This window comes from Eulemur rufifrons, chromosome 30 (genome assembly GCF_041146395.1).
Source record: "Eulemur rufifrons isolate Redbay chromosome 30, OSU_ERuf_1, whole genome shotgun sequence".
Taxonomy (NCBI): domain Eukaryota; kingdom Metazoa; phylum Chordata; class Mammalia; order Primates; family Lemuridae; genus Eulemur; species Eulemur rufifrons.
This window is the reverse complement of record NC_091012.1, coordinates 54,051,738-54,069,276: the sequence shown is the minus strand read 5'-3', so window position 1 is coordinate 54,069,276 and position 17,539 is coordinate 54,051,738. Positions and strand designations below refer to the sequence as shown.

The 17,539-nt window shown below is 33.9% G+C and overlaps 1 protein-coding gene across 8 annotated transcripts in view; it reads right to left on the bottom strand.

Annotated features, from left to right (window-relative positions):
* KLHL13 (kelch like family member 13) overlaps positions 1-17,539 on the bottom strand; it is a 177,997-nt gene that overhangs the window by 28,005 nt on the left and 132,453 nt on the right. For all 8 annotated transcript variants that reach the window (XM_069463077.1, XM_069463079.1, XM_069463078.1 and 5 more), the window contains one exon: positions 11,415-11,556. In XM_069463077.1, coding sequence (XP_069319178.1) covers positions 11,415-11,556 — 142 coding nt within the window. The remainder of the gene's footprint in view (positions 1-11,414; positions 11,557-17,539) is intronic.

Genomic DNA, 17,539 nt, shown 5'->3' with positions numbered 1-17,539 from the left:
GAATATTACCAGGGATAAAGTGGGTCATTTCATGATAAAGGTCAATTGGCCAAGAGAATATAAAATCTTTATATGTTTATGTGTCTAATAACAGAGATTCAAAATACATGAAGCAAACTCTGAGAGAACTACAAAAAGAAATAATCAAATTTACAATTATAGTTGGAAATTTAAACACCATTCTCTCACGAATTGATTTTAAAAATGACAGAAATCAGTAACAATGCAGAAGACTTAACACTATCAACCAACTTGACTTATTTGACATTTATAGACTACTTCACCAAATGACAGTAAAATGCAAATTATTTTCAGGCACCTATAAAACATTTACCAAGATAGACCATATTCTGAGCCATAAAAATATTCTTAAAAATTTTAAAGGGTTCAAGTCATACAAAGTATGTTCCCTGACCATGGTTGAATTAAATTAGAAATCAAAAACAAAAAAATCCCCAAATATTTGGAAACTAAATAGCATACTTCTAAATAACCCATGAAGAAATCCAAAGAGAAACTAGAAAATATTTTGAACTAAATTAAAATATAATATGTCAAAAATTGTGGGATGTAGCTAAACTGTACTTAGGAGAAAATATCAGTCAATGACTATATTAGAAAAGAAGAAATATGGAAGAGTTCAGTTGCCTCCAAATTAAGCAGGAGAATAATGGAAATAATAAAGATCATAGTGGAACTCAATGAAATAGAAAACAGAAAAATAGAGAAAAAGCAGTAAAACCAAAAGCTATTTCTTTGAGAAAATCCATAAATCTGATAAAACTCTAGCCAGGCTAATTAGGGGAGAGAAAAAAGAGATAAAATACAAATTACCAACACCAGGACTGATAGAGGTGATAGTAAGGAAATATGAACAACTATATGCTAATAAATTTGGCATACAAATTCTGTGAAAGACACGAGCTATTATACTAAAGTTTACTCTAGAAGAAACAAATAACCTGCATAGCCACATGTCTACTACAAAATGAATTTAAATTTAAAATTCATTCCCCAAAGAAAACTTTAAGCCATGATGGTTTCACTGTTTAAATCTACCAAACATTAAAAAAAAGAAACACCAATACTCCACAAATACATCCAGAATATTAGGAGAAGGAATCTGTCCCAACTTATGATACATAGACAGCATTATCCTAATACCAAAACCAGACATAAGCAATCAAATAAAGCTAAGATCAAAATCTACCAGGAACACAGATGTAAAAATTCTCAACAAAATTTTAACAAATAATAATTTCCAATATATAAAAAGGGTAATACATCATGAGTAAGCATATTTTCTACCTCTAATGCAAAGTTGCTTTAGCAATAAAAAAATCAATTGATATAATTCACCATATGAACACATTAAAAGAAAAATTATAAAACCATCTTAATAGCTGTAAAAAAGGGCATTTAACAAAATCCAACATCCATTCCTGATTTTAAAAAAATAAATAAACTCATAGCAAACTAAGAATAGAAGGGAACTTCCTCAAACCTACAGCTAACATCATACTTAATGGTATGAAAGATTGAATGCTTTTCCTCCTAACATCAAGAACAAAGCAAGAATGTATACTCTCATCATTTCTCTTCAACATTTTTCTGAAGGTTCTACCCAGTCAATAAGGTAAGAAAAAGAAATAAAAGGCATCAGACAGCAAAGGAGGAAGTAAAACTATCTTTATTTATAGGCAAAATGATCATCTCTGTAGAAAATCCTATAGAATCTATAAAAAAGCTCCTAGAACTAATAAGTCAGTTTAGAAAGCTTACAAGATACAGGATCAAAAATCAATAACAAACTGTATTGCTATATACTAGCAACGATCATGAATTGAAATTATGTATTACACCATATTTGAATCTCAAATTGGTACATGCTAGTCTTCTCTATCACTTCAACACATGCTAAATAACCAAAAATACTCAGCTGAGAGAGCAGGTTAAGAACACACTAATGTGACCTAAAAAGGGAAAGTGGTAGACACTCTTCCAACTTTTATCCTAAAGATGCACACTCAATTGGAAGTATAAGAATAATTGATCGTATCCTAACCTGAGTGCCCCAAGAGCTATGCCCAATAAAAACTGTAGACTCATTTCCCCATATTCTCGCTGTCATTCGGGAACTGAAAAGAAATAAAAAGTATGATTTTTATAAAAACCTCAAAAATGTAGACTATTTGAGCTCTTATTTTATAAAATGTAACTTGTCCTAATCATTATGCCTCTGTTTCTTATGTTAACAATATATTTTTAAGTTGCTTATTTTATGATCATAAAGTTTAGAAATAGAGTATAATTCATCAACATTACATGATCAGCAACCCCAAACATTTAACTTAGGATAAACATTCCATGAAGTTAACCCAGTGGAAGGCAAAACATATTAATTTGTATAGGATCTTTGGATAACCAATTTCTTTAACATTCTATTAGCTAGATAATAACTGAAGGCTGCAAAATGATATCTTACACTGACTTTAGAACTAAAAATGAACAGAGAAAACAAGGAACTATAATGGAGAAAAACATAGGAAGAACAGTCTGATAGGCACCAATCTTAAAATAAGAAGATGCAAATTAGGAGCCTACATAGCCAGAATGGGGGGCATTTTCAAGCTTTATAGGTTTGAGTAAGTACAGCCAATAATCAGGAAATGATTTGTTTCCACCTATATAAGTATTCTACAACTAATATATACTGCCACCAGCTGAAGCATGATAACCTAGCAATGGCCTTCTTGTCCTAACAGGGATGCTTCTAACTGGCAGTTAACATTTTTCCCCTGTTTTTATTTTTTTGGGTTTTTCTAGAGGCAGGGAGCAGGGATGGCAGGCAAGAAGATATTCTGCATAATTCCGCTATTACAATCAATAATAAAATCATTACTATATCATTCATTCCAAATTATCTTTAGCCTTTGCTAATTCATGTTTTTACGTTTATAGTTAATGAACACAGTATTTATGGAAATATTTTAAAAGGTAATACAGTTTAGAGCAAGATTAGAAGAAATACAAACTTACAGTCAGAAAACCTGGGTTTAAGTCCTAGTATTTGCTACTTACTGGCTATGTGAACTGGCTATGTCCTCTTAACCTCCCTGAGTTTCAGTGTTCTTATCTAAAACATGGAGATAAAAATTCTTGCCTTTTCTACCTAACAGCATTTCTTCAAGTATCAATGAGACAAGTATATATGAAAGTGATTTATAAGCCTCCATCCAAATTCATTTATTCTACAAACAATATCAATAAAAACTGTAAAAGGCATTGAGTGCTTCCACTATGCCAGATACTAGGCTAAGTTCTTTATATGTATTATATCTTTTCTTAATTTAATTTTTAGATTATAATTGACACATAATAATTGTGCATATTTTAGGGTACAATGTGATGTTTCAATGCATGAATACATAGTATAATGATCAAATCAGGGTAATTACCATATCCATGACTTTAAACATTTATTATTTCTTTATGGTGACAACATTCAAAATCTTCTCTTCTTGCTTTTCTGAAATATACACTACATTGTTATTTGCTATAGTCACCCTACTGGGTAATGGAACACCAGAACTTATTCTTCCTGTCTAACTGTAACTTGGTACTCATTGACAAATCTTTCCTGGTCCCCTTCACCCTCTCCAGCCTTTGGTAACCACTATTTTATTCCCTAATTCTATAAGATCAACTTTTTTAGATTCTAAATATGAGTGAGATTATGCAGTGTTTGTCTTTCTGTACCTGGCTTATTTCACTTAAAATAATGTCCTCCATGTTCATCCATGCTGACACAAATGACAACATTTCATTCTGTTTTATGTCTACATAGTATTCCATTGTATATATTGTATATTGTAGTGTGTGTGTCTCACATTTTTTTATCCATTCATCTACAGATGAGCATTTAGGTTGATTTCATATCTTGGCTATTGTGAATAGTGCTGCAATAAACATGGATTACTGATTTAATTTCCTTCCGATATATACCCAATAATGGGATTGCTGGATCATACGGTGGTTTTATTTGTAATTTTTTTAAGAAACTTCCATACCATTTTCCATAATGGCTATACTAATTTTAATTTCCACCAACAGTATATAAGAGTTCCCTTTTCTCCATATCCTCACCAGCATTTGTTATTTTTTCTTTTTGATAATAGGCATTCTAACCAGTGTGAGATGATATCACATTGTGGTTTTGATTAGCATTTTTCTGATGATTAGTGATGTTGAGCATCTTTTCATATATTTGTTGGTCATTTGTATGTCTTCTTTTGATAAATGTCTATTCAAGTCATTTACCCATTTTTTAATCAGATTATTTGGCTTTTTGCTATTTAGTTGAGTTCCTTATATATTCTGGATAGTAACTTATTGTCAGATGCATTGGTTTGCAAATACTTTCTCCAATTCTATAGGTTGTCTCATCACTTCAAAATGGAAAATGTCTTGGCTAGCCAAACAATCTTGAGCAAAGAGAACAAAGTTGGAGGCATCACACTACCTGGTTTTAAAATATACTACAAAGCAATAGTAAACAAAACAGTCTGGTACTGGCATAAAACCAGACACATGGACCAATGGAACAAAATAGAGAACCCAGAAATAAATCCATGCATTTATAGCCAACTGATTTTTGATAAAGGTGTCAACAACACACATTGGGGAAAGGACAGTCTCTTCAATAAATGGTGCTACAAAAACTGGATATCCACATGCAGAAAAAGAAACTAGACTGTTATCTCTCATCATACACAAAAATCAACTCTAAATGAATGAAAGACTTAAATCTAAAACCCAAAACTATGACACTACTAGAAGAAAATATAAGAGCATTGCTTCATGAAATTGGACTGGGCAAGGATGTTTTGAATAAGACCTCAAAAGCACAAGCAACAAAAGCAAAAATAAACAAGTGGAATTACATCAAATTAAAAAGCTTCTTCACAACAAAATGTATTATCTCTTTTAATGATAATTATGATGCTAATAATGCAAAAAATTGACATTTATTAAGCATTACTATGAACCAAGGCACTAGATCATAGGCATATAGAAACAACAATTTATTAATAAATCCTAAATCATGAGGAGCTCAGTGATAGGCCATATTAATAAGGGCTAAAATATCTGAGTAGAAGAAGCTACTAACTCTACTTGGGTCAAGAAAGGTTTTATAAAAGAGGTACCATTTAAAGTGGGTCATTATGAATGAATAGGGATTTACCAGACAGAACAATTAAAGTAAGTGCATTCCAGGGAGAGGTAATGGGTACAAAAACATTGACGTGTGAGCAAACAATATATGTTTAGGGAATAGTGAAAAATTCAAAGACTTCCAGGCATTTTCCTTGACCCTCTGTCCTATTAACCCTGCTAAGGCAAGGCAGAAGGAAAGATTGTATAGTTGAATAGATAAGAAATTAGAGATTGGCAAGGCAGTTACGGCAGAACAACAAGGGACCATAAAACTGAAGGTACTAAGAGAAAATACTTACAAATCATATATTATATAAGGGATTTCTATCTATAACATATATAAGAACGCTTACTACTGAGTAGTAAAAAGAGAAATAACCCAACTAAAAAATGGGCAAAGCATCTGAATGGACATTTCTTTAAAGATGACATACAAATAACCATAAGTACAAATAAAAAAGACATTCAACATCATTAGCCATCAGGGAAATGCAAATAAAACCATGAGATACCATTTCACACCTAGTAGGAGAGCTATAATCAAAAAGATAATAAGTGCTGATAAGACTATAGAGAAATTGGAATCCTCATATACTGCCAGTGTAAATATAAAATGGTACAGCCACTTTGGAAAACACTCTGGCAGCTCTTCAAAAGATTAAACATACAATTACCATAGAAATCAGTAATTCCACTTCTAGGTATACAACAAAAAGAAATTAAAACATGTCCATACAGATACTTGTATAAAAATATTCATAACAGTCAAAATGTGGGGGGGAACCTAATGTCCATTGATGGAAGAATAAACAAAATGTGGTCTATCCATACAATAGAATATTATTTGGCCACAGAAAGGAAGGAAGCATGTTGTATGCTACAACATGGATGAACCTTGAAAACATGGTAAATAAACCAGTCACAAAGGAGCAAATATTTTATGATTTCATTTATGCAATACTCAGAATAGAAAGACCTATAGAGACAGAGAATACCTAGGGTTGAGGAAGGGGTTGGGGCAGGAGTGACTGCTAACAGATACAGGCTTCTTTCTGAGGTGATGATAATGCTCTACAATTCACTGCAGTGATAGTTGTACAGCCCTGGGAATATACTAAAAACCATTGACTTGTACACTTTAAATGGATGAATTATATGGCATGTGAATTATATCTCAATAAAGCTGTTATTTAAAAAACTGAAGATGCTAGGAAGGGTATGAGTCAATGAATGACCATAGAATGCAGTGGTAAGAGAAAGATGCTGACAACCTGGAATAATACAGAGAAGTCAAAGAATGGAAGGTTTCCATGAGAAGTAACCAAAGATGTAGTGGTAGTCAAGGATTGAGGGAAATGAAATAATCCTAGATTTTACCAATCACTGCTTACGCTAACCCTGGTTAATCTTCCTTACTTGAGTAAAAGTAGTTTGCACTGTAACTCTACCATGGATTCCCCTGGAATTCATTCAAAGTTCTAGGAATGTAAGCCTATCAGGTAGCAAGTGTCTCTCTAGGCACTTTGACAGCCTAGTTTGCTAAAGTGTATTTAATGGAGATGACTAATCTACTACAGCCATTCAGGCCAACCAGATAGACACCATATTTGGTGCACCCACCACTTCTGATCAGCTCCATTTCCTCTGATACCTTCTCTGTTTAGTTCAAATAGAAGGAAAAGAAATGGGTATTTATTATGCACCTTACTTTTCCATAAAGTGTGACATTTAATCCTCACATCTCTTACCCAGATTATAAATACGGAAACATAAAAATAAGATCCAGAGAGGATAAGTGACTTTTCCAAAGTCACATAACTACATGGTAAGTGGCACAACTAGAGTTCCAGTTTTGGCTGAAACCCATGTCCTTCTCACTACAATTAGGCAGTGGGTAATCCTGCAGAGTGAAACTTCCTAGAACAGTTTCTCCCCATGGATCAGTTCCCCTGACAGCTACTTTCACTGCCTTTTGAAGCTGAAGTTTGTGTTATTGCTAATTTTAAAACAATGATAACATTTACACATTAAACACTTCTCTAGCTTGTTCCCTTGACAGCCACACACTTAAGATTAGGTACAAAAAAGTTCCCTGTTAGTGTTTGGCCTTAAAAATCTCAGTTTGTAAGAACAAAATTTTTAATAGACTTTTAAACAGAGCGTACATGTTTTTCAATAGCAATACAGAGTTGTAGTTTTATACTGCCACAGAAAATATAACATTTAAAAAATCAGTTGAAGAAAAATTACCTTCAAGTAATACAAACTTTCAGGATACTTTCACATCAGTGTTCTTGCCCCAGCCTGAATGAATGAGCTAGGATGTGACAGAGCTAAGGGCTCTACAACACAGCTACACTTGTTTATTCAGCCATTATATTTTTTAAATATAATGGTTGAAATGAATGGTTTGAATGGTTGAAATGAATGGTTTACATAGGTGATACAGAACAAGTCTCCACTGTAAATAAAAATTAAACACTGTAGAATTATACAGAGTAAAAGATAACATCATTCACCAGCCTCCTTAATGTTCTCAAGCCTTTTCTATGCATTCACATTCATGTGTATGTATACATATTGTATAATTTTTCTACAAATAAACAAGGTTATACAATACACACCACCCTGTTGCTTTTTTTTTTTTTTTTTTTTTTGAGACAGAGTCTCTCTCTGTTGCCCAGGCTAGAGTGAGTGCCGTGGCATCAGCCTAGCTCACAGCAACCTCAAACTCCTGAGCTCAAGGGATCCTCCTGTCTCAGCCTCCCGAGTAGCTGGGACTACAGGCATGTGCCACCATGCCCGGCTAATTTTTTCTATATATATATTTAGCTGTCTGTATAATTTCTTTCTATTTTTAGTAGAGATGGGGTCTCGCTCTTGCTCAGGCTGGCCTCGAACTCCTGAGCTCAAACGATCCGCCCACCTCGGCCTCCCAGAGAGCTAGGATTACAGGCGTGAGCCACCACGCCCGGCCCCTGTTGCATTTTTAAAAGCTTTATTAAGATATAATTTACATGGCATACAATTCACCCATTTAATGTGTACAAATCTGGCCGGGCGCGGTGGCTCACGCCTGTAATCCTAGCTCTCTGGGAGGCCGAGGTGGGCGGATCGTTTGAGCTCAGGAGTTCGAGGCCAGCCTGAGCAAGAGCGAGACCCCATCTCTACTAAAAATAGAAAGAAATTATACAGACAGCTAAATATATATATAGAAAAAATTAGCCGGGCATGGTGGCACATGCCTGTAGTCCCAGCTACTCGGGAGGCTGAGACAGGAGGATCCCTTGAGCTCAGGAGTTTGAGGTTGCTGTGAGCTAGGCTGATGCCACGGCACTCACTCTAGCCTGGGCAACAGAGAGAGACTCTGTCTTAATGTGTACAAATCAATGGTTTTAGTATATTCACAGATATATGCAACCCTTTCCACAGTCAACTTTAGAATATTTTTATCACACTATCACATTCATAACCTCCCATTTGCCCAATCATAAGCAACCACTAGTCTCCTTTCTATCTCTACAGATTTCTTTATTCTGGAGATTTCATATGAATGGAATCATATAAAATAAGGACTTTTATGACTAGTCTCTTTCACTTCACATAATGTTTTCAAGGTTCATCCATATGACAGCAAGTATCAATACATTTTTAATACAGCTGAATCATATTCCATTGTATGGATCTACTACATTTTCCCTGTTATATTTTTTTATTTAATATCTTATATTCTTTCCCTTCAATACATACAGATCTATTAATATCTCACTCTTTTTAGTGACTGCACAGTATTGCCTAGTTTTTTTCAAAATATTAAGGAGATGCAAATGTTTTAAGTTACATGGATCACTTTTTTAATGCCTGAGTCCTGGCTATACGTGTATCCATCACCCAAATACAGTGTTCATTGCACCCATTAGGTAGGTTTGTGTCCCTTCCCTCCTCCCCCCTCCCTGATGGCTGATTTTCACAGAGTTTTACTTCCTTCTGTACACATGTGTGCTCACTGGTTAGTTCCAATTTAATAGTGAGTACATGTGTTATTTGTTTTTCCATTCTTGAGATACTTCACTTAGGAGAATGGTCTCCAGTGCCATCGAGATCATTGTAAAAGGTGGTAATGTCAATGTCACTAATCATCAGGGAAATGCAAATTAAAATCACAATGAGATATCACTTTACCCAGTTAGAACAGCTTTTATTTAAAAAGAAAAGTCCAAAAACAATAGATGCTGGCACGGATGCAAAGAGAAAGGAATGCTTATACACTGTTGGTGGGACTGCAAATTAGTACAACCTCTATGGAAAACAGTATGGAGATTCCTCAAAGAACTAAAAGTCGACCTACCATTCAATCCAGCAATCCCACTATTGGGTATCTAACCAAAGGAAAAGAAGACTTTTCACCAAAAAGTATTGCATAGTTTGGACACAATATAGTCCACATAACAATTTCCTTAATGATAGATACTTAAGCTATTTATAATGCTTCCCCTTTGTAACAATAATTTATAATCTACATAAGATATAGGGAGAAAAGGAAGAGGCTATGACTCTTGGTAGAAGGTCTGTGCCTCCAGAACAGTGGCTTTAAAAGTATGTTCCCTGATGTGAAGCATCACTTGGGAACTTGTTAAAAATGCAAATTCCTAGGCTCCACCTCCAGAGTTTTCAGTTCAGAAACTCTGGGTCGGGGCCTAGGGCTCAGTGCTTTAACAAGCCCTCCTTGTGATTCCCACATGCACTAAAATTTGAGAACCACCACTCTAAATTTCTCTCATTGTGCTACAGTAGCTATCATTATTTGGTTTAAAGTAAATTTTAAAATTAGCAGGATCACAATAATTGGCTTTAAGACATGACTATGGGCATGCATAGAGCAGAAGTGTAGTAAAGAGGCAAGGGTATCCTTTTCTGGGTTTTTTTTTTATTTTTAAAAATTTTTCCTTACAGACAGCATTTTAATATACCAAAAAAACTTCTTCCTCTCATACTTTTCCAGTCTGCCTGATCCCTTATTCTCTCTTCTCATGACCTCAAAAAACCAACAGTTTAAACATTTACACAACCTTAAGATACAAGGAGATGGAAAGCTTTTCCTTCCTGACCCTCACATTTCTGTTGGTGATACCCACAGGATAATGAACCTTAGATAGAACCCAACTCCAATTAGAAACTGAAATATTGAGAAAATGAGATTTCACTGAACTCACAGATCAGAACTAGAAGGGAATTTAGAGATCTCCTAGTCAAGAGTCACATTTTGGAGATAATGAAAATGAAGTTCAGATAAATTACATTAAACACAGAGGCCATACAGCAAGTATAAGCCTCATCTGCCCTTATACCATATACTGCTTTTTTCTATGATGGTTCTTGACCAGGGGTATGCATGAAATCCACCTGGGAGATTTCTTTTACATATACATTTTAAAAATATATTTTCCTCATCTCACCAAGCAGAGAAAATAGATATAATTTAACTATATCTAGAAGACATTTATGGACATTTAGTATATCATCCTCTAATTCAACAATGCCCACAGAGGTCAGAAAATGTCCACAAAGGTCAGAAGTCCTTAGACTGCTACTCCCTATGCTAAACAGCTCCAGATTGCTGCCTTTTGTATTCTTTTGACTTTCTAATGTGTTCTGTCCCCTAATTTGATTCTAGTTACTACTTCTCGCACATATCAATGGGTTTGTATCCAGCAGTCCTTACCCCTATTCCCACCTACTATTATCAATGTGAATTGAGAGACCAAATAAATACGATCTTTCAAACTATGACAAAGATAATAGTAAAATAGGTTGTGAATGAGAAACTAGAAAATTTAATGTAGGAACATTGTGATATTTACTTTGGCTGCTATTGAATGAAATGTCAATGCTGCCAGATATGGTATTCTGTAAGAAAGTGGCATGATAGCAAAATGTCCTTTATACAAACAAAACAAAGAATGGAATCAGGCTTTTTTTTTTTAACATCAGGAAGGTATGTGTTCCTCCATCAAGATTTCTCCCTGGTTAGTTTTTGTCTTTGTTTTTTTAACTAATAAACTTTTTTTTTAGAGCAGTTTTAGGTTCGCAGCAAAACTGAGCAGAAAATACAGAGTTACCATATACATCCTGTCCCTACATACCCACTATTGACATCCCATACCACAAAATCCACAGTGGGTTTTAGGTTACATTACCTGTAACACCACAGAACTATGGGTGTTGCTGGTAAAGATGCGTGTAGTTCCCGCCTTGGAAGACTGCAAATGGGATGAGAGGCCCATTTCGCTGCTTCCAAGGGACAATTTCATGTGTTGGTCTTCCTCTTCCACGAGAGATCTGAATTTTTTAAAAAAATAAAAAAGAAATGCAAATTAAAATTTGTCTAATTCACAATAATGATATTAATTAGAAAAATAAATAATATTGCCAATCATCTGATTATGGAATATACTGAATTTTGTTTCATTGTATTTTAGACTCAGACCACTCTCTATCATAGAAGAAATAAATATTTGTAAATGCTCTCCAGGGACAGAAAATATAAATGAGAACTGAAAAATCAATTTACAAGTTGGTTCAAAACTTTTAAGGGTCTTTTAGGGCCACAGTAATTGCTTTTGGTTATTTTACTGTTTAGGTAGCAATGCCATCAAATTGCATTATCCACAAGTTAAAATTAATTTGGAACATCTAATTTTAGAAAGACAAAAAATAATAGCTACCATTTATTAAATAGTCACTATATATCAGGTACTTGCCAAGAATTTTACACACATGAGCTCATTTAATCCTTAAAGCAATCCAATGCAATAGCTACCATTATTATCTCCTTTTTATGAAGGGTAGGGATAACAAATAAATAAGTGTTAAAAATCACTCACCTAGGGTCACAATGTTATTAAAGTGGTTGGGCCAGGATTTAAATCTAGGTCTAGTTTGATTCCAACTCCAAAGCCCCCATTAATAAAAGTCAAAGATTAACTGTGATATATTAATACACTACTTCCTCTTCTGTTTTAGTAATAATAACCCCTATTCAACCCCAACTGAACACAATTTTACATATGCAATAATTTCTTTTTCTAGCAGTATCTCTCACTTATCAGTTTGGCATTGCTTAGCTAAATAGCTACAGTCTAGTGGCATTTCCATCTTTTCAAAGACATGAATACTGAAAAAAATCAACGCAAGCTATCCCCATATGTGTTGCAAAAATAATTTTTTCAGGGGCCATAAGAAAGGGTTGGAGAACCTGTAGTCAGTAGGTCACTTGTTGCATGGAGAATATGACAATATATTTCATAGTTAAAAAGTGTGCCCTCAGTTAGGTCACACTAAAAATGGGCCATCGTGGAACAACCTTTCATTATTCCTTAGAAGAGGCCTGGTGTTTCTCCATATGTATACATTGCTAAAATCATCTCTGGATCACCTGCCTAAGAGCCCATGTGTCTGAATTGGTTTGTGCATTCATGACATAGACTGCTAAAATGGACATTAGAAAAAAGGAGGAGAATGGATTTTCAAGTGCTAGAATTCTTTGTTTTTCTTATTTATCTGTAACTTCCTAAATTTTGAATTATTTGCTTTTCTAACTGAGCTATCCAATATCATAAACCTTTTACCCTTTTTCCTATCTTACCTATAACCTAAGTTGATCAGTTTTAACAAGAAAAAGAGTTTTAAGACTGTACCATACTTTAAATAAAGATCCTGCTTTGAATTCTGACACCAACCAAATGGTTTTAAATCCTGCAATAATTAGCAAAATTCTGGCCTTAAGGGTGACATCAATTCTTCTTAATGATATTAGGGCCATAGTATAACCAAAAATGCATTAATAATGTATAACCATGTTTTAGTCAACTCTCATGGATATTTAATAAAGAAGAGAATAATTTAAATAAGATTTTAACAACCATAAAAGAAAATAGATATAGCTTTCCACTAGAGTTTCAGAAATAGCTTTAAAAGAAGTAAATTATATATATGAAATATAGTGCACACGCACCTTTAAAAAACTTTTGTGGACAGACATTTAAAATTACAGAATCAATTGGAAAAGTCAGAAATAGATTGATAGTGATTGGTATCTCTAACCAGAAAATTTCCATTCATCCAGCATTATTTTAATTGGATAATCAAGCAGACTGTTTTATTAGTTTCTGTAGCCCCAGCATAGAGTCTGGCATGAGAGGCTTAATATATGTCCTCTGAATGAATACAGAATCTCATTTCTGTGGATCATTACAAAGACATTTCTTTATTGTTCAGTGCTTAAATGACCATCAATTATCATTTTTATAAAACCACAGATGTAAAAAGGGACAGAGGCAAAACTGAAACCACATTGCCACTATGACATATCCTGGAAATTGCCTTTTTGAATAAACTACAGACAACTTGTTTACTTGTCATTTGTCTCTTGCTCTTAAAATTGAAAAGCTGAATGTGAAAATGCAGCCCTTTCTTGGCAATATAATATGGCTGCCTTTCTAATTAATTACTTCAAAAGCTGAAGAAGCCTTCACTAAAATGATCTTCTTCATGACTATCAGTATCTTTTGACTTTTTAATATTCAAAACAATCCCTACTATTTGTGCCGTGGTAACAGTACATGCCATGTCAACCTTCTTAGCAGATTCAATATTCCCTTCTATCTCCTTTCCATTAAGTTTATTGACTGGATGTGAAGAGCATTGTTTTTCAACATTGCAAAGCGGTGACACTTCTCTGTAAATCCCAGGCCATGATTATAACAAACTATGCTTTAAAGGAATAATTATCTGAGTAATTCCAAGAACAAATAACATTTTTAAAATCTTATTTTTTTCCGCATTCTATAGTTAAAAGCAATATACATACCAGTGTTTCTCAATGGGGGCAGGGGAAACATTTTGCCACTTCTCCCCATCCCCACCTCTGGCAATGTCTGGAAACATTTTTCATTGTCGCAACTAGGGTGGGAGGAGGCAATCACTGTCATTTCTTGGGATGCTACTAAACATCTTTCAATACACAAGACAGTTAGTTTCCTATGTCAAAGATGTTCTCAGGCAAAAATGTCAAGAGTGCCAAAGTTGAGAAACCCTAATATAGAGGGATTGACCTTCTCATGAAAATTTTTCTCAAGCAATTTATGTCTTAAATAATTTTCCAGTCTTAGGATTGACTCCATGAGATAATGCTAGCAGTACAAAACACAATAGGATTATTAATTACCACAAACTCTTCCAAGGCTACCTAACAGAATACCTTTGCTCTCCTCAGGCCCATCAATTTGAAAAATCAAGTGTTTACAGTAGATATTAATAAGTAGATAATGGCCTTGACGTTTATAAGACAATTATGCATCAAAGCTTTTGTTTTATATAAGCTCATGTAAGAATATTAATTTCTTAATTTTGCTTAAAACAGTTGTTATCTGGATTCACTTTTACATGCTAGACTAAAATCTGAAAAATCCTGTCCAAATATTCCCATTTCATCAACACTATAAAGTTATTCATGGGAGAGACTATGTTTACCAATTTGCTTTCTAAAAATTAAATCTCTTTTTCCTACAACATTATAGCCTGCATATTGCTGCCATGCCACCCCCCGCTTACCCCGTCACCACTGGATACATCTTATTTTTGAAACAATGACCAACCACAGAGCACAAAAGCAATCTTTCATAAAGTATGCATGAATCAGTCAACTGTGCTTGCTTAACAAAAACAATTAGTTTTTTGATGAGCATTAGGTTAAAGATAGAGGCACTATCTGATCATTTTACTAAAAGCTTTGCAAATATGGTCAAATTGAACATACACAAATGATAGAATTTATTTGCACTGTTGTTTAAAGACAAGGAGAAAAAGTCTAGGCAATTGTCATATGTTAACAAAGTGCTGCCAACATTGTAATTTTGCCTCAAAACTTCCACATTTTAAAAAGTATCCCAAGAGAAACGTGTGTAAATGATATGAACACAGAATTCACAAAGATCGAAGTACAAATGGTTCACAGACAGAAAAATGTTCAACCTCATCAGTATTCAAGAACATACAAATTAAAACAAAGATTCTATCTTTAAACCTACAAAATTATCAAAGAATAGAGTAGAAGATATATTCTCAGAATTGTTAGTTCAAACATATATTAAACTCCCACTATCTGCATAGAACTGTTCATCCAGATGAATTTTTAAAGGAAATTTAAAAATCACTAAATGAACAAATCCTTTTTTATATAGTGAACATCACGACAATGAAGGATTGTGTATTATGTCTATGTTCTGGTAGGCGGCCCACAGCAAGAGTGCTCTGCCGGTCTGATTCAAATATGTTTTCTCCAATGAATAGTTCTGTAGAGGTTTAATTTGGTAGAGGTTCTATAGAGAACCATGTAGTCTTAGAAGTCACTATAGCAAATGAGTTTGCTGTTATGCTATATGGGGAAGGAAAGAGCATCTCTTAATTGTATCATTTGGCTCTAAAGCCACAGATAACCTTTCAACACTCTTCAGTCTCCATACCTAAATAAACTGCCCCCCAAACCCACTGAATCAGTACTTTAGTGTTTACAAAGTTAGGTATTGTCTTGATAAGTTATAAAACACATATCTCAATTTCTTGGTTTCTATCATTGCAATACCAGTTCATGCTATACAGAAAGCAAGTTGAGGTCAAATTTCATTGTCAAGAAAAAGGTAACATTTTAGTGTTTCCTAAAATTATTAGCATAAAAACATAATAAAACACTTGACTTTTCTTAGTAGAGAGGTTATGTATGCCAACTCATGCATTGGCACATTAATATCTGGCTAGCACCAAATGAAAAGCAGCACATTGATACTGCCAAGAATAAAAGATCATTCTCTATACATTCTCTGTATTGTTTGTAATTTCTGAGAAGAAAAAAGAAGAAATGAATCAGAGAAAAGCTAGAAAGGTAAACGTATATGAATAACACCTCTATCTTTTCTTTACATAGTTCCCGTTTAGTTTCATAGCACTTCCTTTTGCTTGCCAACATTTCATTACAAAAAGGTTAAATCTAGCAATGTTTTCTAATAACTCAATTTCACTGTGACAAAAGAATGGGAGTCTCTTGAGTTAGTGTCAAAGTACTATACAAATATTTCAAGTACCAAGATTAATAATATTATCTTAACCAAAGTTAGTGCCAATGGGTTGACATACAAGAAAAGCAATGATAACAAAACAAAACAAATACAAGAAAGCCATGATTGGCTTGATAATACAACAAAACAGGTTGGTTAATCAAGGCACTGACTCATGCTTTCCACCACCCATCTCCCAGGAAAATAAATACATATTTCTCACACTCACAATTTAAAAAGAAAATCAAGAAAAAGGTTTTCTTCAAAGAAGTACTCTCCCTCCATTTGTTTTTCTGGTCTGAAACAGAGAAGTGTCTGCTAGCAGCAGCATTTGCTAAATGAAACATTTCTTGTGATAAAGTTGCATAGCAGGTGGAGGAGAAATTTCACCACCTGTTCTCATACTCATTTGAATTTGAGTGCTAAATCTGTCAAGGTATTTCCTTCCACTCTTGAGAAATAAATTAAAAACTTAAGATAGTAGAAGTCATTTCCCATTGGTTTTCAGACAGATTCAAAGTATGCATACTGCATTGAATTCTAAAGATATTAATAGATTTTCTACTACTCTCTTTTTCCACACTTCTGAAACAAAAACCGAATGGTTATCACCCACGTTTGAGTGTACAGACATGTGCACGTGCGCACACTCAACTCTTCCATAGCAAAAAAGAAGGAAAATGTTTTGAAAAAATCAGAAACAAAATTCCCAACTCATGAAGTTAATGTCTATAATGTAAGCATGGCATTTTTACGGATGGAATGAAAAAACTTAAAACTTCAAATATTGAAAGATTTGCTCCCCCAACTAAAATGTCATTTACAGTATCATTACACAAGGAAATTATAAATGTCATAGCAACTTCTCTTAATAAGGCATAAATTAATTGTTGTTTAAGAAACTGTGGAGAATGTATCTCCTTAATGAGGTGTTTGCCTGAAAGGAATCAAGAAAGATAAAGCTTTGGTTAGTTATTTGTAGTTTTTGTAATGGCATCAATATAAGTAAATTATTGTCTACTTGAAATGTTTTCACTAATGGAAATCTTTAGTTATAGATGAGATTTTATAAAATAACTTCTATCTTTCCAAAGCTTTCTTTTCTACTGCAGCAATATGAGTACACAAAAGAGAAAAAAATCAAGGTGATAGGGCCATACTGTAAAATGACTTTCCTGAGAAGCTATTACACAGGCTTCTTATATGCATAT